The following is a 23,585-nucleotide window of genomic DNA, read 5'->3' as shown; positions in this document are numbered from 1 at the left end:
GAGTCAGACCATTGGTCCATCTAGCTCAGTATTGCTTTCACAGACTGGCAGCGGCTTCTCCAAGGTTGCAGGCAGGACTCTCTCTCAGCCCTCTCTTGGAGATGCTGCCAGGGAGGGGACTAGGGACCTAGATGCTCTTCCCAGAGCGGCTTCATCCCCTGAGGGGAATCTCTTCCAGTGCTGACACATGGAGTCTCCCATTCATATGCAACCAGGGCAGACCCTGCTTAGCTAAGGGGACAAGTCATGCTGGCGACCACCAGACCAGCTCCCCTCCCTTTGGAGAACGAAGTGCTTCCTTTGAACTGGCCGGATGCTTCCTTTCTGGCATGAAGCAAGCGCTTCACGTGCTGAAGAGGGCCACCGTGCTTTCTTTCCCAGGAGACATGGGGGCAGTGGAGCAGCGGGGCAAGGGGGCACCTTGTCAGCCCCACCTCCAGGCCCTATCCTAGTCAAGGTGCTACGGTTAAATTTCTAGGCACCACGGCTCCCTAGCACCTGGAATGGCCAAGCCCTGTTTTAAAACATTTTTCTTCGAGCGACACTCGAGTTGGATTCCCACGATAAGGGAAACACACTAAATTTCAGCAGGTACGCCCTTGACTAAGTTATCCCATCCGACATCTTGAGGTCCAGCTGGGTACAATTCAGTGCTGCCTTGTCATCTGTCAGCCGTGGCCCGTTACCGATAAAAGGCAAGCCCAAGCAGCCCTCTCCTCCCCAGCGCCCCCACTCTGGGCCAAGAGCATCCTGGGTGGCAGGGAGGAGAGACCGGCAACCCCTCCCCCTGCCCCAATCCAGGAGCCAGCCCCGGAGCGTTACCTGCAGATCCGACTGGACTCTCCTCGGCTGATTTCCCGCGACAGGCTCCTCCAGGCTCCTGTCGACCCAATCCCGGGTCAGCTTCGGCTTGTCCACTCCGTTCTCCTTCAGTTGCTGCCCGGCGGCTCTGTGGACGCTTCTCGTCCCCGAGGGGTTGGCCGAGCCGGGCTGCTTCGCCACCGAGGGCCCCATCCCTTCTGGGAGGCTTCCTTGGCGCTCGCCGACACCCAGCTCCCGCGAGTCGGCAGTATCACAGCAGACCACCCTTCCGTCGAGGCTTTGCGAGCGCTTCCGGTCCTCCGGCAAGACCCGGCTCCTCCGCGCGGCCCGGCCTCTCTGCTGGGCCTTCCCATCAAACTTGTTGATCAGGGCATCCACCGAAGACAAGGGCTTGGTATCAACGTTGCCGCCACCGCCCGCGTTGGCTGCGGGCAGCAGCCGGGGAGCGCCCGTGTCCAGCGATGGGGCCTTGGCGACCGGCTTCAACCCGGAGACGCTGCCCACTTCCTCTCGGGGGCTCGGCAGTCTGCGGCCCAGGAGGTTCATCATGCTGTTGCTCCTCACGGCGCCCCCTGAGGGCGGCAACTGGGAAGGGTTGCCGGGCCGGGTTCGTGGCGGGCCGGGTTCTTGGGGCGCGTCCGGTTCGGGATCGAGCAGGGAGCTGTGAGACTGAGTCCGCCGCAGCTGCTCCCCAGAGGACTTTTTGTGGGGCAGCGTCCTGTAGCCGGTCTGGGGAGGTGAGGAGCCGTTGCTGCGGTACGTGCGGGCCGCGTCCAAGCTGTCCGATTTGGGCACCCGCCGCGGGCCTTGCTCCTCGTCCGAGGTGCTGTATTGGGAGCTGTACCGAGAGAGTTTCCCTGCATAGGGGTTCTCCGGCAGATCCGAATCCGAGCTGATGGATCCCGAGGCGTCCTTGGACGACGACGCTGCCCCAGGGGACCCCGGGAAGGGACCCTCCGGCGGCTGGCTCCTGGCAGGCGCCCCATACTTGCTCTCCCCCTTGATCTGCACCCCAAAGGAGTCCCCGCCCTTCTCTCCACTATTGAGGACCACAAAGGGCTGCCCGTCGATCCCTTGGACCCGCACCGCGACCCCATAGGAGCCCGGCTTGGCCACCTTGGGGCGGATCTTTTGGGACTTGCTGGGCTCCTTCAAGTCGTTGATGAAGCGGATCTGGACCCCGTAGTCGATGGGGCTGTGCTTGTCGGCCATGGCGCCGTTCATGTGGTGGTCCATTCTCCGCGGACTCGGGTTCTTCAGGGACCCTGCAACGGGGAAAACAAACACCTGAGCATGTAGCACACCTGAGCATGTAGACGGAAGAGGCAGGCAGGCAGCCGTGAGCCACACCAAATGACGCCATGCAACAAGGACGCTTCTCTTTCTCGCCAGATTAAAGGGGCAGAGGCTGGCACGAGTGATGGGCTTGTGGGGAAACCGGCTCAGAGGCCAGAAAGGGAGGAAGGGGAACCCCACGAGTGCTTCCCCCGCTGGTATGATGCGAGCTTTATTGACTCGCCTTGCAGGTCGTCTTGTAAAGAGGACCGCAACAATCTGTGGGTGGCGTTTTGGTCCGGGGGGGGTCTAAAATGGAGAGTGAAGGTTCAAAAGCAGGGTGCCTGCAAGGGCTGGCGGCAGGGGAAGGCCCTCACCTTTGGGCCCAATTTGCAAGCGCTTCGGCCGGCCGGGGGCATCTGGCTGGCTAGAAGCCGGATGCTGGACTAGCTGGACCGCTGGTCCAACCCATCAAGACAACTCCTATATGATTAACTCAACAACCAATAAAATAAAAGTTGAAAAAATCCAGTGTATTATTTTTTCCATCCATACCCTGCCCGTCCTCCAAGGCGCTCACAAGCATCCAAAATGCCTCACGTACATCGTTCCGGTTATCATTGCGACATCCCTGTAAGGCGGGTCAACCAAACCCTCCTTGTACAGGCAGGGGAGGCACAGAAGCGGTGATATGGGTGCGGCCGTTCCGCTTGGAACCTGGAATTTTCCCGACTCGGCCCCCTGCGCTCGGCTACGGCTGTGGCCCTACACACACTTGCCCAGGGAGCAAGACCCTCTCAACACCGTGGGGCTTTCTTCCGCCTGAACGCATCCAGGCCTCCAGCTCTCAAGGTTCTTCGAAGAGTTGGGTCAGCACCCAGAGGGACAGCCGGTCCTGAATAGGGTCCCCGAAATGGAGACGCCAAGCAAACGGCTCGCACATCCCAATCCCAGCGTACTGTGAACTGCCCAGGGACCTTTAGGGATAGGACAGTATACAAATGTACTAAATAAATAAATAAAGCTCACCTAATGACGCAGCAGGGAAGTAACTTGCCTAGGGAGCAAGAGGTTACTGGTTCGAATCCCCGCTGGGATGTTTCCCAGACTATGAGAAACACCTATATTGGGCAACAGCGATATAGGAAGGTGCTGAAAGGCATCATCTCATACTGGGAGGGAGGAGGCCATGGTCAACCCCTCCTGCATTCTACCAAAGACAACCGCAGGGCTCTGTGGGCGCCAGGAGTCAACAACGACCCCAGCACCACTTTACTGAAGATGAAGCCGGGGCTACCGCTAAGAACACTTGGTTTGCATGCAGAAGGCTCCAGGTTCAATCCCTGACAGCACTTCCAGGTAGGGTTGGGCAACCCGTCCCCTCTGTGTCCTAGGCCCTGGAGAGTTGCTGCCAGTCTGAGTTGGCAATACAGAGGACCCAGAGCCGGACTCAGAAGGCAGCGCCACATTTTCGCAGGGCGCTACAAATACAGAGACGGGGGAAACAGAACGATTCCAAGAGGTGATTGAACTGAGCCAAGCTAGAGAACAGCCCACCTCAACGCTGGCTCCTCCTTTCATTTAAAAACAAAAAAACAAAACCCCACTCTGGAATGCTGATTTAGCACAGGGCTTATTTCTACTTTTAGCCAGCAGCAGCAAAGCTGCACTTTAACCTCTGTGACACACCCAGACCCAGCCGGCAACTCCTTGGCGGAAAACATGCAAACAAGGCTTTTTATCACGCCGAATGGCATGCGGGGCAGAGAGGCCAACGCTTTCGGCCAGAAGCACACACACACCCCCCCGCTTAGGAGCGGACACGTCCCCAGTCTGGAAAAACGGGACGGGAACCATGGCAGGGAAATCAGAGCGGATGGCCAGGAAGTGAGAAAACACACAATACCGTAGGATGTCATCGCCCCGGCTTTGCCTGCAGAAGGCCTCAGGTTCAATCCCTGGCAGCATCTCCAGGTAGGGCTGGGAGAGGCTCCTGAGTCTGAAACCTCGGAGAGCTGCTGCCAGTCAGTGTGGACAATGCTGAGCTGGATGGACCAAGGGTCTGACTCAGTATATGGCCACTTCCTATGTCAGCGATAACTAGAGATTTACATATTAAAATATGGTAAATAAATTTTAAAAAAAAAAACACCCCTAAGTGGAGCCTCCATATACAGAGGCAGTCTACCTCAGAACACCAGGTGCTGGGAACAGGCAACAGGGGGAAGGCTGTGGGCTTTATAGCCTGCCTGCGGGCTTCCTGCAAGCACTGCGGCAAATGGCATGCTGGACTGCAAACAGTGCGAAGGACCGTCGGCCTCATCCAGCAGGGTTCTGGACGTGCAGATTCCACAATGGCTAGTGCTAAGGGAGACCCTGGACTGGTTCGCCCCACTGGCTGGATTTAGGAAGCCGAAGTTGAATGGGAGAGCTCTGGGCGATAGGCTGTCTCCACTCCACCCCCCCCACCCCCCGCCGCTCAGGATTATAAGAAGCTTTTTCTGGAACGTCCAGCTTGCTTTAAAAATAAAAAAAAGTTTCTAGTCCCTTTGACTTAGGGGGAGATCCGCACATGTGGAGGCAAGATTCTATCCAATTGCTCACTGGGAATAAAATTAACTAATTTTAGACTTTGGGGGCTACCTGTATGTCTGTTCTGCAATTATCCCTTAGTTCCTTAACATGGTTTCTGGCTACGGGGCTGGGAAAAATGAGGACCGCTGACAGAGACCCAAAGCTGCTACTGAACCTCGGCGCAGCAAGAGCGTGCACCCAAGCCCAGCAGCCCTCACGACAGGACTCACTTTTTTTCAAACCAGCCAACTTCGATGCAGACGAGGATACAGGAAGCACGAAGTGGGCACCAAACTACAAGTGAGGAGCCCGGCAGGTCAGGAATCCATGATAGGGGGAAGTCTTGTCTACACACTTTGGATTGTCAGAGGGGGTCAACCCAGGTCTCTTTCGGCTGTGGCAACAACTCCACCCACTCGGATGAGTAATCACAGAGTGATGAAGGCCCATTTGCATTCCACATGCAGCAGCAGCCATGCCCAGCACGCCTGCCAGGCACCAAAAAGCACGAAAGCAGGACCAGTGCCTCTCTATCAGCTAAGCTACTAGTCCACAAGAGTCTTTTCGGTAGCATGCTGCCCATGCATAACAGTACAGGTGGTTTGTGGTACACTAGCGTGGTGCAGTGGTTAGAGTGCTGGACTAGGACCGGGGAGACCCGAGTTCAAATCCCCACTCAGCCATGAAACTAGCTGGGTGACTCTGGGCCAGTCACTTCTCTCTCAGCCTCACCTACTTCACAGGGTTGTTGTGAAAGAGAAACTCAAGTATGTAGTACTCTGGGCTCCTTGGAGGAAGAGCGGGATATAAAAAATGTAATACAATTTAAAAAAATTAAAAACAAACTTCACACACACGGAATCCACACACACGGAATCCACACACACACACACACACGGAATCCACTCATGCCCAATTAACAAGTAATTCTTTGCCTGCTCGGCTGGAGTTAATTTCTACTCGCCATAGGGGAGCAGATATTTATATGTGCAGTCTAAAATCACAGGAACACACACCAAGACGTGGATGAATCTCCTCCCCTTTTCACTTCACAGTGCTCCTCTTGGATGACACAGGTGTACACGTGGCAAACTGTGGTGAACTAATCCTCTTCTGTATCCCTCGCACCCATCTGATATTTGGTCAACCACAAGTCGTAAGAACAGAAGAATTTGCCCTGCTGGACCAGAACAAAGGCCCACCTAGTCTCTTATCCTGTTCCCAAAAGTGCCGAGCCAGATGCCTCGAAGAAGCTTGCAAGAAAGGCATGATAAAGGCAAGAGTCTTTCCCCTTTCTCTGCAGCATCTGATCCTCAGAGGTGTGCCGATTCTGAACCGGAAGACTCCACTCCACTCTCCTGAAAAGCTCACCCTTCTCCAATAACTTGCCTGGTTTTTAAAAGACATCTAAGACAGGGACCATCACTGCATATCACAATGGCAAATGCCAGAAATCAGTTCTGCATGGGATGAAAAAGTAATTCCTTTTCGCTTTGACTGAAACCTGCCGATCAGTTTCATTGGATGGTCCTAATTTCCAGAATTGATTTGTATGTGTACAAATAAATATTTAGGACCAGGGAGACCTGAGTTCAAATCCCCATTTAGTCATGATACTTGCTGGGTAACTCTGGGCCAGTCACTTCTCTCTCAGCCGAACCTACTTCACAGGGTTGTTGTGAGGAGAAACTTAAGTATGGAGTACACCACTCTGGGCTCCTTGGAGGAAGAGTGGGATATAAAATGTAATGTAAGAATGTAAAAAGATACCACCTTAAGTGATGCATCGGGGAAACGCTTGACTAACAAGCAGAAGGTTGCTGGTTCGAATCCCCGCTGGTACTGTATCAGGCAGCAGCAATTTAGGAAGATGCTGAAATGCATCAGCTCAAACTGTGTGGGAGGAGGCAATGGTAGACACCTCCTGTATTCTATCAAAGAAAACCACAGGGCTCTGTGGGCGCCAGGAGGCGAAATCGACTCGATGGCACACTTCACCTTCCTCTAAAGAGCCCAGATCAGTGTTTATGGTGATGGTTTATCCTCCCCACAACCCTCTGAGGTAGGTTAGGCTGAGAGAGAAGGGACTGGCCCAGAGTCACCCAGTGAGTTTCATGGCTGAACAGGGATTTGAACTCGGGTCTCTCTGGTCCTATTCCCACACTTGAACCACTACACTGCGCGGGCTCTTCTATGGAGAGGCGGTCTTTCAAAAAGTCTCCCTCTATCCACCCAGAGACGTGAGTTTTGGGCGGCGCAGAAGTGTGTTAAATAAATACATGAAATGTCCACTCTCCCTTACCATTCAGAGATTTATAAATCTCCCCAATGTCGGCCTCCCATCCACCCGCCCCCCCACCTCCCTGGGATAACTTCCTGGTCTACCGATCACACCGACCGACGACCTGCCGCAGGTTCCCTTCTGCTCAGCTCCACGAAACGGCTAGTGTTGGGGCTTTTTGAAAAAAACAATTTCACGAAAACCCTGCCAGCAGATGAATTTGCATTTCGAGGGCACGAGGAGGGGGTTGTTTCCCCGGCAAGAGAGCGAAAGACAAGATCCCACACACCGCGCAGCCCCATCCGGAACCGGCTCCTCGGAATTAATGAGGGCCGCGCCGCTGGGGACGGAAAGGAACGCCAATCAGGAATTGCACGGTGTCAGCAGAAGACGGACAAGGGGCAATTTCCAAAGTGGGACAGCGAGGAAGGGGGCGCGCGTGCCCGACGCAGCGCTACCGGGTTGCAGACGGAGACCCTCCAGAGGCTGTCCAAGAGCCCCGGCTGCCAACTCTCAGAGAGCCGGTGACCCCGGCCTAACCCCCTTTTGGCGGCCCGCTGGCAAAATGGTGCATACTCACTGCGACTGGAGCGGGTGTGTGTGTGCGTGTGTGTGTGCGCCGTGTGCATGGAGGGAAATAAAGCACTGGTGTGTGTGGGGAGGGGCGGGGGAGAGAAATCTTTATTGAAGGGGAACTAAAAAGCTTGCAAGAAGTAAAACTAAGCTCGGACGGCAGCCGGCACCTCAACGCCGCCGGTCCGAAGCACCGCTCGCATCGGAGTGGGTGTCCGCTCCTGACATGTCAGGCACAGAGTGTGAGGGTGCACATGGCTGCAGCAGGGATGGCCAGCCGGCCGGGCTGCATCGTGGCACCAGCTCCGTGGCGGCGGCTGGGGGGGGGGAGGAGGGGGAGGAGAGCCGAGCCTGCCGCAGCCTTTGCAAAGGAACAGGCAGGGCTCCCAGCGCTGGAAGCAAGATGTCCTTGAGCCAACGGCCAGCTGACATGCTTATCTGCCTGCCGGCCGGCCTCCCGGAGCCCTGCTTCCAAGGGCTGGCATGCAGAAACGAGAAAAGAGAGGGGAAAAAGGATCGCCTCGTACCTCGAGATCCACGGGCCGAAGCGGAGGGCATCGGAAGCGGGTGGGACAAGAGCCGGACCAGGAGCAGCAGAGAAGGGAGGGAAGGAGCCACAATTAGACAGAGGCAAAACTCATTCACACGCTGGCAGTCAGCTGGAATTGGGGTGGGGGGGAGTGGAGGCGGCACGCTGATCTCGAATCCCACAGCAGGAAGGACGGTGGGGTTTAAAAAAAAAAAATACTGAGAAAGCGCTTGAGACCAGGGTCTTTGCAAGTAGTTATTGTCCGAGGAGGAGGAGCTAACCTCTCGGGAAGATGCTACGACTCCAAAAATAAAAGGAGGTATTGCTCATTGCACAGAATATCCCATTCGCAGTGAATAAGTACTGCTCTCTGACCTCCCACAGTGCTGGAAAAAAGGGGGGCAGACGAAAGGATCAGGGGGTTAGAGCACCTACCCCAAGAGGAGAAGCAGAAGCGGTGGAGGCTCTCTCTCTCTCTCGTGTTCGAACTCGGTCATGATCCCGTGAAACTGATTTGTAACAGACAAAAGAAAGTGTTTCTTCACCCCTCGCTCAGCAGCAGAGCATCTGCTTTACATGCAGAAGGCCCCCCAAGTTCAATCCCTGGCAGCCTCTCCAGGTAGGGCTAAGAAAGATCCCCGCTTGGAACCTTGGAGAGCCGCTGCCAGTCAGTGTAGGCAGTACTGAGCTAGATGCAACAAGGGTCGGACTCAGCAAACAGCAGCTTCCCACGTTCGCGCCACGTATTATTGTGTCGCGTGGCATCCTCGGCCACAAAATTAGTGGCCACAAGCACAGGCGACTTTAACAAACGGATTAGGCAAATTCATGGGGGAGGAGTCTATAAAACCTATTGGCCACAAAAGCTATTTGGGACTTCCATGTTCAGAGGCAGTGTACTGCTGAATAGCAATTGCTAGGGGTGGCAGTTTCCTTCATCTCCTGCTTGTGGGCTTTATTTCCACACTCACACAAAAACCCAAGATCCAAGTAAGGGATCCCCTCTAACAGGGATTCCCAGATCCTGTTGACTACAACTCCCAGTATCCGCAGCTGCAATGGCCTTTGGCTGGGGATTATGGGATTTGTAGTCAAATCTGGGAATTCCTATTAGAGGGGACACAGATCCAAAACCCAAAATCCAATACTCATTTCTTGAACTAGTGCTCCAAAGTGGTTGGAAGCAAGCTTTCAAGCTACACTGAACCAGTATTCTCTCTAATTTTTCTCATCTCGGTGCAGAATGAGTTTTGTTCTGGGCAGCCTTATCAAGGCAGTGTGGGTACACGTGCATTCAGAGTGGGGCCTTCTTGATTCCGCGTGAGTGGGATCTAAAATTAACTGTGACATTAAAAACCATGCACACACCTTAGAGGGAACACTGCACAGAATCTCTCTTCAGGCATGGTTTCTGAGAAGGGAAGCTGTAGGCAAGACATTTCATGCCCTGGCTCATTTTATAATGGCAATGTTACGTCTGTAAAGCTGAAAAGGCCACCTTCTGTTGTTGGCTGGAGTGCCAGTTCCCTCGCCTGAGGAAGGGCCTTGTGTAACTTTAAAGCTTGCTTCTTGGATCTTGAAAAACAGCCCGAAACTTCAGTCATGCAAAATAGCTCCCGTCCCAGAAGTCCAGTGGAAAGAGGCTATTTGATCAGAACCAAAAGACTCAAGTTCAAATGCCTCCTCTAGCATGAAAAACATTATGCTGAAAGGCATCATCTCATACGGCACGGGAGGAGGCAATGGAAAATCCCTCCTGTATTCTACCAAAGACAACCTCTTTATTTAGCAGAGGGGAGGACAACTGGCCCTCTCCACCCCCAGCACAGCATCCCTCCAGCGGCTGTTGCTGGTGTCTGTCTTATTTTTCTTTTTGAGATTGTGAGCCCTTTCGGGGCAGGGAGCCATTCTATTTATTTATAGCTATGTAAACCGCTTTGGGAACTTTGGTTGATATGCAGGATATAAATATTTGTCGTATTCGTATAATGACACAAGGTATAAACGTTTGTTCGCTTCGAGTGCAGCGCGAACAAGAACTGAGCACCCCTTTGACTCACATGTGCACTTTTCAGCTTCGAAATAAGCACACTGAACTTTGGTTTTCCAGAACATAACAAAAGCAACTGCAGCAGAGACTTGAAGGGTGGGTGAGTTGGCGAGGGGAATCAAAGGAGAAAAGAAGCTTGCTTTTCTGTAAATGTGGCTCTTATTTCCTTATCTTCCAGAACAACACAGTTTGCAATCCAAACAGAGGACAAAACCACCCCACATTTTTTATCCAGCAATCACTGGGCAGATGCCAGCGCAGTATCAACTGGGCAGGAGAAGGGGCAGATCGGATGTCTTGAAGAGGCTGGCGTTCTGTCCCCGGGCCAAGAAAACGGAGGACGGAGGGAATGCCATGAGCCGGCTGGAGTGGCCGGCACCATCCGCAGGGACGGATGCTCCTCGTGATTTGTGACAAGGTCTGCTCTGCACCCCGAGAGATAAGAGAGAGGCAATAGCTTGGCCAGACCTTAGGCTTGCAGTGTGTCCTCACGCTTTCATGGTCCGACTCCTGACCATCGGGCCTGCAACGGCCAAATGTGCAATGGGGTTTTGAAAGCTTGTAAGTTTGCAAAAAAAAAACACACAACCCAAAAAACATGATAACATTTTATCGATGTCGGGGGAATGAAAATGGGTAGGGATGTCCTCCAAAGCTGACCCCATGGAGGAAGGGCATTGTTCATGGTTACTCTAATCTTGACCCTAACTCTTTCTTCTGTGCAAAAAGGGCCACAGTTTCCCCCTCAAGGTTTGGGGGTACATAGGAAGCCGCCATATACCGAGTCAGACCCTTGGTCCATCTAGCTCAGTATTGTCTACCCAGACTGGCAGCGGCTTCTCCAAGGTTGCAGGCAGGAATCTCTCTCAGCCCCATCTTGGAGACGCTGCCAGGGAGGGAATTTGGACCCTTCTGCTCTTCCCAGAGCAGCTCCATCCCCTTAAGGGGAATCTCTTCCAGTGCTCACACATCGAGTCTCCCATTCATATGCAAGCAGGGCAGACCCTGCTTAGCCAAGGGGACCATTCATGCTCGCTACCACAAGACCAGCTTCTAGTTCACTAACCACTGCACAAGAATAGAGTACATACCAGCCACCGGATAAACATCCTTTCCTGATGTTTATCCTGTGGGATGTATTTTGCTTGTAAAAGCCTTACAAAAAATAAATCTCAGGTTAAATCATTACCATTATGTTTGTGTTATAGTTACAGGTCCTTAAAAAGAAAAGAAAAGCCCATGCTTCTGGTCCTCATGAACAAAATATAGACCTGGAAGTGTGGGGTAAGGGCTAGTGAAATCTCTGCACAAGTGATGTTCGGAATGCAAATAAATATTTGTTGCATGGCTGTGTATACAGTCTAGCCTAAATCTGCTGCCCGGTAATTTAAACCCATCGGTTCTAGTAAATTCATCCATCTGCGACCCCTGCTAACTGAGCAAAGAGGCAAGTTTTTTTAAAGTGGCGAGCAGTATATAAATATTTGTTGCCTTGTATTTGTGGAATTGTTGCAAATCTTATTTTTTTATTTTTTAAAAATAAAACCACACAGCAGCAAATGCATCTGTATTCCCCGGAGCTCACAGCCAAGGAAACCAGGTCTCTCTGGGGGATGTAGAGGAGACAGAGGATTCCCGTCCATCCTGTATTGCACAGCTTGTTATTTCTGTCCTCTCAAGATCGTTAGGCTAATGAGATGAACTTATCTAGAGGAGCATAACCTGTCACTCAAGTGCATGTAGTTCCACATGATTTTAAGCATGTGTGTGGAGTTGGGTTTTTTTTTTTTTTTAAACTGTTTGCTGCAATGGACCTTCCATAATTGTTTTATATGCAGTCAAATCTTAATGTTTACATAAGCTGCCTTGTGAATACGAAGACAGATATTTATATACTGCTTTTCTACAAAAGTTCCCAAAGCGGTTCGACATAAGATATAAATAAATAAGGCACTGAGCCTCAAAGGCAGGGTAAGAAATGTATTATAAATATAACAGGAATTCTCAAACTCAGGCCCCCAGATGTTGTCAGAAGCTGCGGATAAGGGGAGTGATGGTCCAAGGACAACTAGGGACCCAAATTTGAGAACTCCTGAAATATAAGACTGCAGCACGAGTCAGGTGTGTCTGGGAACCTCACAAGCCAGGTGTGAAGACAGCATCCCTCCCTGGTTGTCAATCCCCTTTCAGAGGCACACTGTTATTGTACATGGAGGTTCCACTTCACCACCTGATAGCCAACAAGGAGAATCACAGAACTACACGTAACATACCAGAGGCACCGCAAACCTGGGTCAAGCAGGACAAAGTGTTTCAAGGGGAAATCAAGTTGGTTTTTTTGCATGTTGCTAAGGAGACACAAGAAACTGCCTTATACTGAGTCAGACCACTGGTTCATCTGGCTCTGGATTGTTTACACGGACTGGCAGCCACACTTCCCAGCCCGGCCTGGAGATGTTGCCAGGGACTGAACTTGGGACTTCCTGCCTGCAAAGCAGATGCTCTACCACTTGAGCTTCAGCCCCACCCCCTAAGGCAGGGGCTCTGCACCTACATGGTGGCCCAGCGGCGAGACTCAGTTGGCAGCTTCAAAAACTTATATTCATGGCGACTGTGCCGTGTTCCCTTTTGAAGAGGTAGCATGCCCCTACACTCCCAGGCCTCCCCTCCCTTAACAAACACTTGTGCAAATCAAGCCATCGCTTTATAAGGCAGGCTCCCGAGAGGGAGGTCTCTTTAAGACACGCCGGAGGATGGGATCCTTTTGATGGTGTGACAGGATACGAAAGGAACTCGGAAAGGAACTCGGCAAAGCGGTTCAGCATGGAGGCCAAAGAAACCTGAAACCAGACACACCTGGGCAAACGTCACCTGTCAGCCTCCACAGGTGTAGCAAGAGGGATGGGATGGAGCAAGGCCAAGCCGTACCAGGTAAATAATGATTAAAGCGACAGGCCCGTCCTTGCTAGGAGATTATCTGGGAGCACCTCTCCACCTGTTGAACAAGTTCCCTGCACTGCAGCAAGAGGCCCACGTATCCACACCACACCCCTCCCCTAAAAACCTCATGAGGTGCAGACAGAGGTGGTATCGGTCGCCATGCTAATTATGTTCCAGAGTGCTGCTTAGAGCAAGGCTGGGTTCCTCAGAAGCACATGAGAAGAGTTCCATGAGGTCTAGAAACTTGAAGGTTTATTTATTTATGTATTTATTTATTTACATTTTATATCACACTCTTCCTCCAAGGAGCCCAGAGCGGTGTACTACATCCTTAAGTTTCTCCTCACAACAACCCTGTAAAGTAGGTTAGGCTGAGAGAGAAGAGACTGGCCCAGAGTCACCCAGCAAGTCTCATGGCTGAATGGGGATTGGAACTCGGGTCTCCCCGGTCCTAGTCCAGCACTCTAACCACTACACCACACTGGCTTCGGGATTTCGTGATGAAAGAATTTAAAACAAAAAACAGACACAAAGCTTGAAAAAGGTTTCCCCACAAAACAAGACTGAGAACCACAGGCATCAGTGCTCCTCAAGGGAATACTGTTCATGAGGTCTAGGAACTTGAGATGTTAAAGAGGGGGATTCTTGCCCCATTTTCTGGGTCGGTGCAGTAAACTCTCAGAACCCTAAGCTGGTAAACCCTAAGCTACTGTCTTTTCCTCCTAAACCACTAATCCTGCATCCCAAAGGCGTGTGACTGTTCTGCTCCTTGTGCAGTCCATCAATAACAAAAATTCTGTGGTTTGCCACAAAATTGGAAGCGAAAGGGGAATCGGAATGACATAAGAACTCAGATGATCTTGTGGTGACAAGCATGGATGGTACCCATACAAAACGACACTCGCTTTAAACAGGATGCAGGGACAGGGTGCCCTTCTCATGCTCTCTCGTGCTTTCTCTCTCTCGCCCTCCAGTACATTGAGAGGGGAGAGCTGGTCTTGTAGTAGAAAGCATGAATTATCCTCTTTGCTAAGCAGGTTCCACCCTGGCATTCATTTGAATGGGAGACTACATGTGAGCACTGTAAGCGATTCCCCTTAGGGGATGGAGCCACTCTGGGAAGAGCATCTGCATGCAGAAGGTCCCAAGTTCCCTCCCTGGCAGCATCTCCAAGATAGGGCTGAGAGAGACTCCTGCCTGCAACCTTGGAGAAGCCGCTGCCAATCTGGGTAGATGATACTGAGCTAGATAGACCACATGGTCTGACTCCGTATATGGCGGCTTCCTATGTTCCTACCTAATGGCAAACCACTGCTTGGCATTACTCCTGCCCTGACCCTATATGAACACCCCTGACTGAAATCTTGGAAACCAGAAAACTATAGCCAACAAATGCTTCCTACCACTGGGCGAAAGGGTGGTACTTCAGAGCCCATGTAACTCCTTGCCACTGCTTGCAATGATTCTCAACTACCCTATGAAGATGCTGAGAGGCATCAGCTCATACTGCACGGGGAGGAGGCAATGGTCAACCCCTCCTGTATTCTACCAAAGAAAACCACAGGCCTCTGTGGGTGCCAGGAGTCGAAATCGATTTGACAGCACACTTTACCGTTTCAAGGCCTCAAGTACCACAACCGGGGCTTCTGCTGGCAGTAGGCCTCACCTGGAGCTTTTCACGGTGGCTATACTGGCAGGTGCCATTGTTTTTACCCACAATGCAATGCCCCTCTACCCCACAACAGCAGCCCTCCCTGGTTCCTGATCCCCATTCAGAGGTATACTGCTATTGCGCATGGAGGTTCCACCTCGCCACCTAATAGCCAATGAGTTTCAAAAACAGAACTACATGTAACAGGTCTCCAACGCTGCATGACTAGGGTGTTGCACCAGGAAAGGGGCATTGCATCGGGGCGGGGGGGGGGATAGGAAGCTGCCATATACTGAGTCAGACTATTGGTCTATCTAGCTCAGTATTGTCTTCACAGACTGGCAGCAGCTTCTCCAAGGCTGCAGGAAGGAATCTCTCTCAGCCCTACCTTGGAGATGCTGCCAGGGAGGGAACTTGGAACCTAGATGCTCTTCCCAGAGCGGCTCCATCCCATGAGGATGCTTACAGTGCTTTCATTTCCATTCAAATGAAAACCAGGGCAGACCCTGCTTAGCAAAGGGGACAATTCCTGCTTGCTACCACAAGCCCGGCTCTCCCCGGACACAGATTATGCTCCAATTACATAACAGTTACAGGTCGCAGGAGCCGACATCTTTGGAAAGTTGTGGGTGCAAAACCTTCTTTATGATTTTGTCCCCACAGCCTTGGCTAAAGCAAGCTTAAGGCTCCCATGTGTGTTTCGATACCACGGCTCTCCCTCCCAAGAGGCTTTTAATCTTATTTGGCAGTCCTGGCAGCCTCCTTTCCCTCTGAAGGACTTCTGGGTCTCTGGAAATCTTGCTCCTGCTCTCCCCAGAAGCAGATCCTGACCTCAATTGCTCTCTTTGTAATTTTTCTTCGGCAAGGCTCACGCAGCGAGACTAAAGACGCTCTCATCTAGTGGCCTTGACAGTTTGACAAGACTTGCGAGAATTTCTACATGCTCTGCCCCTCCCCAAAAGCCTGCAGTCATGCCTGGATTTTAACTGCTCCCCCAGAAGTGACTTGAGGAATTCCCTCCCTCCCACTTCATCAACTCCAATACTGCATTTACCTGAATCCAAGACTAGTTTTTTGCCCAAGTTCTTGGATGTCAGAAATTGGGGGGTCATCTTAAATTCAGAGTACTCAGAGGTAAATTCAGAGGTATAACCTGTATTTTCAAAGGGGGGTAGTCTTCTTAAAATTCAGAGTTGTCTTCTATTTGGGTAAATACAGTATTTAAATCTGCATTTTATAGCAGCATGGCATACTCGTGGTTAGCCTTGGAGCGGAGAAACCCAGAAGGTCAAATTCACCCTTAGCCCTGAAGCTTATTGTCACTTGCTCTCAACCTTACAGGGTTGATGCAAGGATTTTAACCAGAAAAAAACTTGCATGAGACAATACACACAGCTGTTGTCAGGCCTGGGTGTGTCGTCAAAGCACCATTTAGCCAGGCGGACTTCTGCTCTCCTCTCCACAGAGTTAAAAAAAAACCTCTTTTAAACCCATCAAATAAATAATAAAATAAAAATAAATAAATCAAAAGCAGCAGCCACTGTCACATCTTGTGGCAGTGAGTCCCACAGGCTAACTGCAACAAGACCACCACAAGGAGGACCCTCCAGTTGCCAAACCAGGACTTGTGATCCTCCAGCAAGTCAGAAATCAGAAGCCCCGGCTGGAAGCACATTTACAAAACCAGCCCGCGTCTCCGACTCGACGGCACACTTTTACCTTAGGAGCAAGCATTTTCTCTGTAGTACTGAGACGGCTGCAGGCTTTCTAGGCAAGCCTTTCGGGTTCCTAATTCCACAGGCAAGGAAATTAGAGAAAAAACAAACATACCAAAAACTGACCCGGAGCGTTGTTAATCATAAGCCAAGCTCTTGGGACAGAAAAGCAGAAACCGCTTCCTGGTCTTTTAGTATCACCTCCAGCACTCCTCGCACGTAGCAAAGCCCAGAAGCCAGAGAGTGCGTTAAAACAGCATTAAATTACTGCTTTCCACAACTACTTTTCTGCCAATTCAAGTGTCTGCTGGAATTGCAGTCCTCGTCAATTGATGAGGAAAGCTAGGGAAAAAGCTGGCCCCAGGAAACAGAATTTCAGACTCCTTGCTGGAACCCAGGAAATTTGATACCCAACATTGCAGCCACCCACAAAAACTGGAGGTGACTATTAAGCCCGTCAAAAAGGCTAGAGCTATGTGCTATCAGACAGCGGTGAGTCTTTAGATTACAAAACAAACAGAACATTCCTGGCCACAATCTGTGTGCAAATATTTTCTCATCATTTGGGCTTAATTTTGCAGGGGAAGGTTAAACGTAAAGAGGGCTTTCCCGCTTATTTAAGAGTTCTGGGGTTTTCAGAGCCGCTTTTTGGAGATTCCTCCCACGGTGGTGTGTTCTGAGGAGCGCCACCCAAGCACACAGCTCTTTGCAAAGCCGGAGAGAATGGTGCCCTGCCCCAAGGGACTTACAGTCTACAATTCAAGGCAAGGAGGAGAGCGAGAAGCAGAAAACATTTATAAACAGTATTAAAAGCGCTATTGAAAAATTAGTGTAAGGAGTGATATAGTTTGGAACATAGGGAGCTTCCTTCTACCGAGACAGGTTATTGGTCCATCTGGTTCAGTATTGTCTACACTGACTGGCAGCCGTTTCTCCAAAGTTTTCAGGCAGGCGTCTCTCTCAGCCGTATCTTGGAGATGCCACCAAGGACTAAATCAGCAAAGCAGCTACTATACCACTGAACTATGGTTCCACCCCGAAGATAAAAAAGAGGAAAGACTGTGCTGCCTAACTCATTCCATGTGATTTTCTAGGTAGAATACAGGAGTTGTTGACCAGTGCCTCCTCCCGCACACTATGAGATGATGCCTTCAGCACCTCTCTATATCGCTGCTGCCCAATATAGGCAACTAGAGATATATTTACTAGGCACAGTCTAGGAAGCACACTGGCAGGGATTCGAACTCTTGCACTCTAGACAAGCTGTTTCCCCGCCATCCCGAAGAACCATCTGCTCAAAACGATGGACCGCCACATTAAAGGCGTTATAATCTTGTCCTTCCTCAAGAACAAAACTATTCTCCCCTAATTTATGCATTTCTCTCCCATTTCTCCTCCAAGGAGCTCAGGACAGCCTATATGGTTCACCTCGCACTTATTTTATTTTCACACAACAACCCTGCAAGGTTGCTTAGGCAGAGCGAGACACCAGCCCAAGGTCACCCGGGACCTGTACCTCCTTATTCAAACCACTACGCCACACCAGTGGCCATCTGCATCATAAGCTTTAGCACTGTCCTTTCGATGTGCATACCAGAAAATCTGGCTGTGCTGTGCATTATAGCGTTAAGCATTCCCACTGCTGTGCGGTCACACAGTGTGCAAAATCTGGGAACGGGGAATTAAGGGTGGCCAAGAATATGAAGGTCACATACCTGGCACTTTCAAAGCGTTTCTTTCCAACAAAACTCGAATCCTCAAAAACCAGACTAACAGGTTGGGGGTGAGATGTGAGAAAGGGGGAAGAGAAGTTGTGTCCGGGGAAGAGGCGGAGAAGAGAGTTGGCTGCGATGCCCAAAACAACTGTATTTACTGCCAAGTGGTTCTCCAAAACCAGTTTAAGAGATTATGAGCAGGATCTAGAAAACGGCGCAAGTTTACATAGGAAGTTTGCACCTAGGTTTATCCGACACATATATCCCATGTGGCACAGCAACGTACGAGCAGAGGTTTCAAAGGCAATTTATGATAGGGGTTTACGAGAAGAATGTGCATGCTTTTATTTTCTGAAAGAGCTGGAAATGTTATGATCCTTATGGACACATAACCCAAGCACCGGCAGGCAAGAGGGATGTACTGACAGGCCCGAGGTAACCTGCAGATATGTCAATTTCACAAACATCTGAAGGGGGAAAAAATCCTAAGGGGGCAAAAATCCCCAAAACTGCCCCAGTATAACTCAATGGAACGGAATGTTTGCCAACTCAGAGGATAGTTAACAGACAACCATGTAGGCAGCGCTAATGTGGCAAGGTGGGGGAAAGAATGTGCAACAGATTCCTAAGCCTGGAAGAGACGGAGGCTCAGCGTTAAAGCTGGCGCCGCCCTGAAAGTATGACCTCAGCAACACCCTGAACCAGAATGACCAGAACCGCCGCTCAAGATGCAGCAGCCTCACACAGGGAGCTATTCAGATTTCGGACAGTTCCGCAGAACGGGCTCAGGTTCTCCTCCGCGTGGTGGAAACTGCCACTTGAGTATCCCTAGACAAAGCAGAAGCAGGCACAGAGCTGAACATTAACATTTAAAAGGCATCGAGTTACAGAAGAGCTGCAAAGGTTTAACTCATGCCAGGGAGAAACCTGGAACCTTGAAGGTTAAAAGAGATGTCAGCAGTCCTGATCAAGTGCATTTCCCACACTAACAACAGAGAGCTGGGCGGCAGGATTCAACTTCCTAGGAATTTCAACTTTTTTAAAAAAATCAAGTTTCTAGACCTCATGGCTGAAAAGACAGCTCTTCCTATCCTGGCCTGCGAGACTAAAGCCAAGTGCCCAAGGAGGCTTTGGACTAGTTTTTCTTCTTAAATAGCCCATTTGTACCCCGACAGACCGCCGACGCCAAGGACGCAATTTTAAAAGATGCCTAGGGGGTCACATCAGATTTTTAGGAACTTCAACCCAAAGAACTATTTTCACAGCAGAAGCTCACTTTTGCAAGCTCTCTCTCATAAGGGCGAGAAGCCCGATTTTGCGACTCTGTTTAATTTTAGATATTTTTAGACACCACCCCTCTTTCCAAGGCATGAATTAACGCCGATTGCCCTGTGTTTGCCCTCTTGGCCGCTGACCTCTGACGGCGGCCTCCTGTCTAAACCCAAACCCCAGGAGACGTTGCCTTTGGGGAATTCAACAAGGTCCGTAGCCTCACTAGACCTGCGCTTTCCCCATCTGGGTCTCTCCAAAGCGGATTTGGTAACACTTCAGTTCCTCTCAGCAATGGCCAATTAAGCAACCAACTCTCTCAATTGGAAGGGGGGGCGGGAATTCCAACTGTCCACCCCCCACTCACCCCCCTGCAACCCGGGCAGCGCACACACAGGAATATTGTTCTCAGTGCATGGGAAAAACAAGAAAAAAGTGAAACGAGAGACTCAGCCCTTTACTCTAGTTTCAATCAGCTGATTGCAGGAGTGGATTGGGAAGGTGGAAAGGTACAAATCGTTCAGGTGTAAGAGGAAACCACAGGGCTCCAACAGCTCTGTGTGTGTGTGTGTGTGTGTGTGTGTGTGTGTGTGAGAATTCCTTACACAAAGAAACAACAGAGCCCGCAATCAAGGAAGACACATTTTGCAATCACAGTGGGATTGGGGCGGGGCAGGGGGTGGGAAATTGCAACTTTAAAAAGTTGCTCTGTGTTTTCCTACAAGTACACACATTTCGATGAGCCCAGTGTGTATTTCGACACAAGGGTGCATTTTATAGGAAACTGCACGTTCGTTAGTAAAATTGTGCATTTCAAGGCAAAGGTGTATTTCATTAGACAGAAAGAAGTAACTTTCCTAAGTAAATAAGAAAGCGTTGGTCTTTTGGAAGTGTGGGGGTAGTGATCTGCAGGATTTGGGAACAGAAGGGATGGCATTTGTGTGTATGTAGGGGGGGCTGTTTACAAAGCTACAAATAGCTGGGGGGGCACCCCCCAATCTATTCTCAACAATGCAAGTGTAAATTATATCCTTGCTCTGAAACTCATTTTTAACGATGTTACCCAGGGCCAAATGGCTCTGCACAGGGATTCCCATGCAAAAGGCTCACGGGGCAAAGGGCTCTTTAACCCCTTCTCCCCCAGAGTGAGCAGCAAGAACAGCACTGGTTGTGGCCTTTATCTTTATTTCACAACTCAGTGGCTCATTCCCAAGTATCTGTGCCAGGGCTTCTGCTGAGGAGGAGGGAGTTAAAATGGTCCTTTGGTCTTAGGTTGGAGGAAAGGAAAGGAAGCTACCAGACAGGAAACCCCAAGGCTGGATTTATGAAGGACAGCCTACCTTCAAAGGACTAGAGGCATGAGAAGGCTGTTGGCTTTATGTCCTCCTTTGGCCACTGTGGGAAGGAGGATGCGGACCTGGATGGACCCTGGCTCGGACTGATCAAAGCATGCCCTCGCCTCTTGCCTGGGGGCTTCTCGGAGGCATCTGGTGGGCCACTGTGGGAAACAGGATGCTGGGCTAGATAAGCCTCGGGCCTAATCCAGCAGGGCTGTTCCTTATGTTTTCCTTACGGACTTATACTGCCTGGCTAACAATTAAATATCCCTGACTCGGTTTAAATCAGATGGAACAAAAAAGTGCGTCCTATGAAGCTCAGAAGCTTGCACACTCCTAGCTCAAGCATCTACTCTTGCCTCTTTTGCGTTTCTAGTCCTTTGGACACAGCAGCCTCTTTTATCCCACCGCCAGAGATCTTAAGCAGGATTTCATTTTCCACATCGGCAGTCTAGTTTTGAAATTGTGCTTCAAGTTACCTCCAAAGAAACCGTAGTCAGAAACAAAAGACGCAAGGCACAGAAAGACAGAGAACAGCTCTGGTCAGCATCAACCTCCACCGTTTATGGAGACTGCCACAGCCACCAGCTACACAAGTCCTTCCCACATCCCACAGGGAAGCTGTCCCGAACTGGCTTCCACAAATGCAGCAATTCTGGGGCTTGAATGAAGAGAGAGACACAAACCAAAGTCCTCTTTCCTCATTTGGGCTTTGTGATTCCTGGAGTAATTTGCTCCTGAGAAACCCCACCAGTTAGTTGCACCCAAGACATTCTGCACTGGATCAAACACCTTTGGGTGCCACCAATATCTGTCACAATATCAAGCCATCAAGTCTCCAGGATTTCTTTCAACAGCCTCTTGGGAGATGGACAGAAATTCCCAGCCAGTCCTGGAGTGTTGGCAACCCTCTTTACAACCAATGTGGGTCGGTTTGTGGCTGCAAAGCAGAAACCCGCAAGCTCCTAAGACGACGCACAACGCACAATCCAGCCACAAGGCACCTAGCCAGCAAAGCTTCCAGCAGGCTAGTTAAATCTCAAGGGTGGGTGGAACAAGGTGCCTAAAAACAAGGTGCTAGTCCCTAAGAACATTCAGATTCTCTCAGCCCCACTTTCCAGTTCACAGAAGGAAGTTGGGAAAATATGCTTCTAAGTTCCTGGGCACCAGAAAAGGGAAGGCAGAAGGAATGTTTAGGCCTCTGGGCAGCCCGGGAGCTGGAATTGCTCCCATCTTAATTAGGATGGAAAAAAACTGAATGGACAACAAGGGCCAGCCCCACGGCGGGATCAGTTCACACAATCCAGAGCACGGCGTGCCAAAAGCGAGAGCAAATGAGTCCTCTTTTACCCAAGGAGAACCAAACTGAAGTTAAATCTGCATTGGTGTCTGGAGAGGCCCCACAGTGGGGCATTTACGACACTGTTGTGGGGTGCAGTGGCTACAGGGGGAGCAGGGGCTGGGGAGATATTTATCTGAACTATGGGGAGACAGTGAATATGGAGGAGGGAGGGCACAGGGTATAAATGAAAGAATAATGGCGAGATGGGGTACGGCATTCACCCAGTATTGGAGGCACCCTGCCAACAAAGAGTCAGCACTGGAGGAAAATACAGGACTGCTGGGAGCAAAAACAATTGTGGGGGGAGTGAGAGGAGAGAGTAATGGTGGGGGGAGAAACAGCATTCCCCCCAGGTAACATCAGGAGCAGTGACCACAAAACAAGGGACGCTTACCACAGGCACAGTGCTGGGGGGGGGATACACAGCCCCATAAAGAGGCAGTAACCAAGAGGTAGGGTCAGCCTTGCTTACTTAGGGGGCACAGAGCTCACAAGAGCCATCATCTGGGGGGGTAGGAACTTCCCAGGGAACAAGGGGCAAAGATGACATTTAGAGGGTGTGATGGTGGTAGCAACCACAGAGCCCCCAGGCATACAGACTATAAAGTGGAGGGCAGCAATCTGGGGCGGGGGGAGAGAGGCACAGGGAGATATGGGGCAGAAGCAAGGGACAGTGACCCCAAAGCCACAAGGCCAAGAGGCAGAGCATCCCTAGGGCAGAAAGAGTGATTAGGGAGTCACTCCCTAGTGATGGGGGGGTGGCAAAAGCGAGCCGAATCTCTCAAGTTATAAATCAAAGATAGCAATCACACACACACACACACAAAACACCTCCTGGGGTAAAAAGAACTATAAAACGTGGGAGAGGCGACAGTATCAATTAAGGACAGAGGCTGGGGGGAGGGGGTGCGGGCACATGGAGGGACCCCAGGGGAAAAATTGGGGGCAATCACTCTAAACGTGGGAGTCACTATCTAAAAGTGCTGCTAAGTGAGGGGGGGGACACAAACACAGCCCCACCCCAGGGCAGAAACCGGGGGGGGGGCAGTTGGCCATGGGAAGGCAGCACTGACCACAAGAGGGCGCCCTGTCCCACCTGGAGGAAGTGAAAGGGGAGGCGGGGGGGCGGCGCACAGGGCTCCCCAGGGTAGAAATAAGGGGCAACTGACCATATAAGGAACGGGAGGCAGCAAAGGCTGCCAAAGGATGGGGAGGGGGGGGAGGAAAGCAGACTATTTCTCACGCAAGGCATGCGGCGGGGGGAGAGCTGAGCCCCCGCGACCCACCTGGCTCCTCCTGCGCAGCCTCCCCGGGCAGTCCGGCTCGCGCTCTCTTCTCACACCTTCTGTCCTCCTCCCCGGGCGGGCTCAACCTGTTACCTGAGCCTCGAGTCGCGGCCACGCCCCCGTCGCTTCCCATTGGCCCCTGCTCCAGGACGCCCCGCCCCAACCTCTCCCCTCTCTCTCATCACCACACCTCCTCCTCTCTTCCAATGTCCCCCCCTCCGCCTGC

The 23,585-nt window shown here is 51.2% G+C and overlaps 1 protein-coding gene across 3 annotated transcripts in view; it reads right to left on the bottom strand.

Moving 5' to 3' along the window:
- Positions 1 to 23,479, bottom strand: part of CGN (cingulin) — a 68,609-nt gene extending 45,130 nt beyond the window's left edge. The window contains exons 1-2 of one of the 3 annotated variants that reach the window (XM_053278228.1): positions 23,360 to 23,479; positions 823 to 2,087 (exon numbers count right to left, since the gene is read on the bottom strand). In XM_053278228.1, coding sequence (XP_053134203.1) covers positions 823 to 2,058 — 1,236 coding nt within the window. In that variant the 5' untranslated portion in view covers positions 2,059 to 2,087; positions 23,360 to 23,479. Of the gene's footprint in view, positions 1 to 822; positions 2,088 to 8,489; positions 8,512 to 23,359 lie in introns of those variants that run through there. The other 2 variants (XM_053278229.1, XM_053278230.1) reach the window with 2 other exon arrangements.
- Positions 23,480 to 23,585: the final 106 nt, after the last annotated feature.

The sequence above is a fragment of the Hemicordylus capensis genome, chromosome 14 (genome assembly GCF_027244095.1).
Source record: "Hemicordylus capensis ecotype Gifberg chromosome 14, rHemCap1.1.pri, whole genome shotgun sequence".
Classification (NCBI taxonomy): domain Eukaryota; kingdom Metazoa; phylum Chordata; class Lepidosauria; order Squamata; family Cordylidae; genus Hemicordylus; species Hemicordylus capensis.
This window is presented reverse-complemented; position numbering and strand designations above follow the sequence as displayed.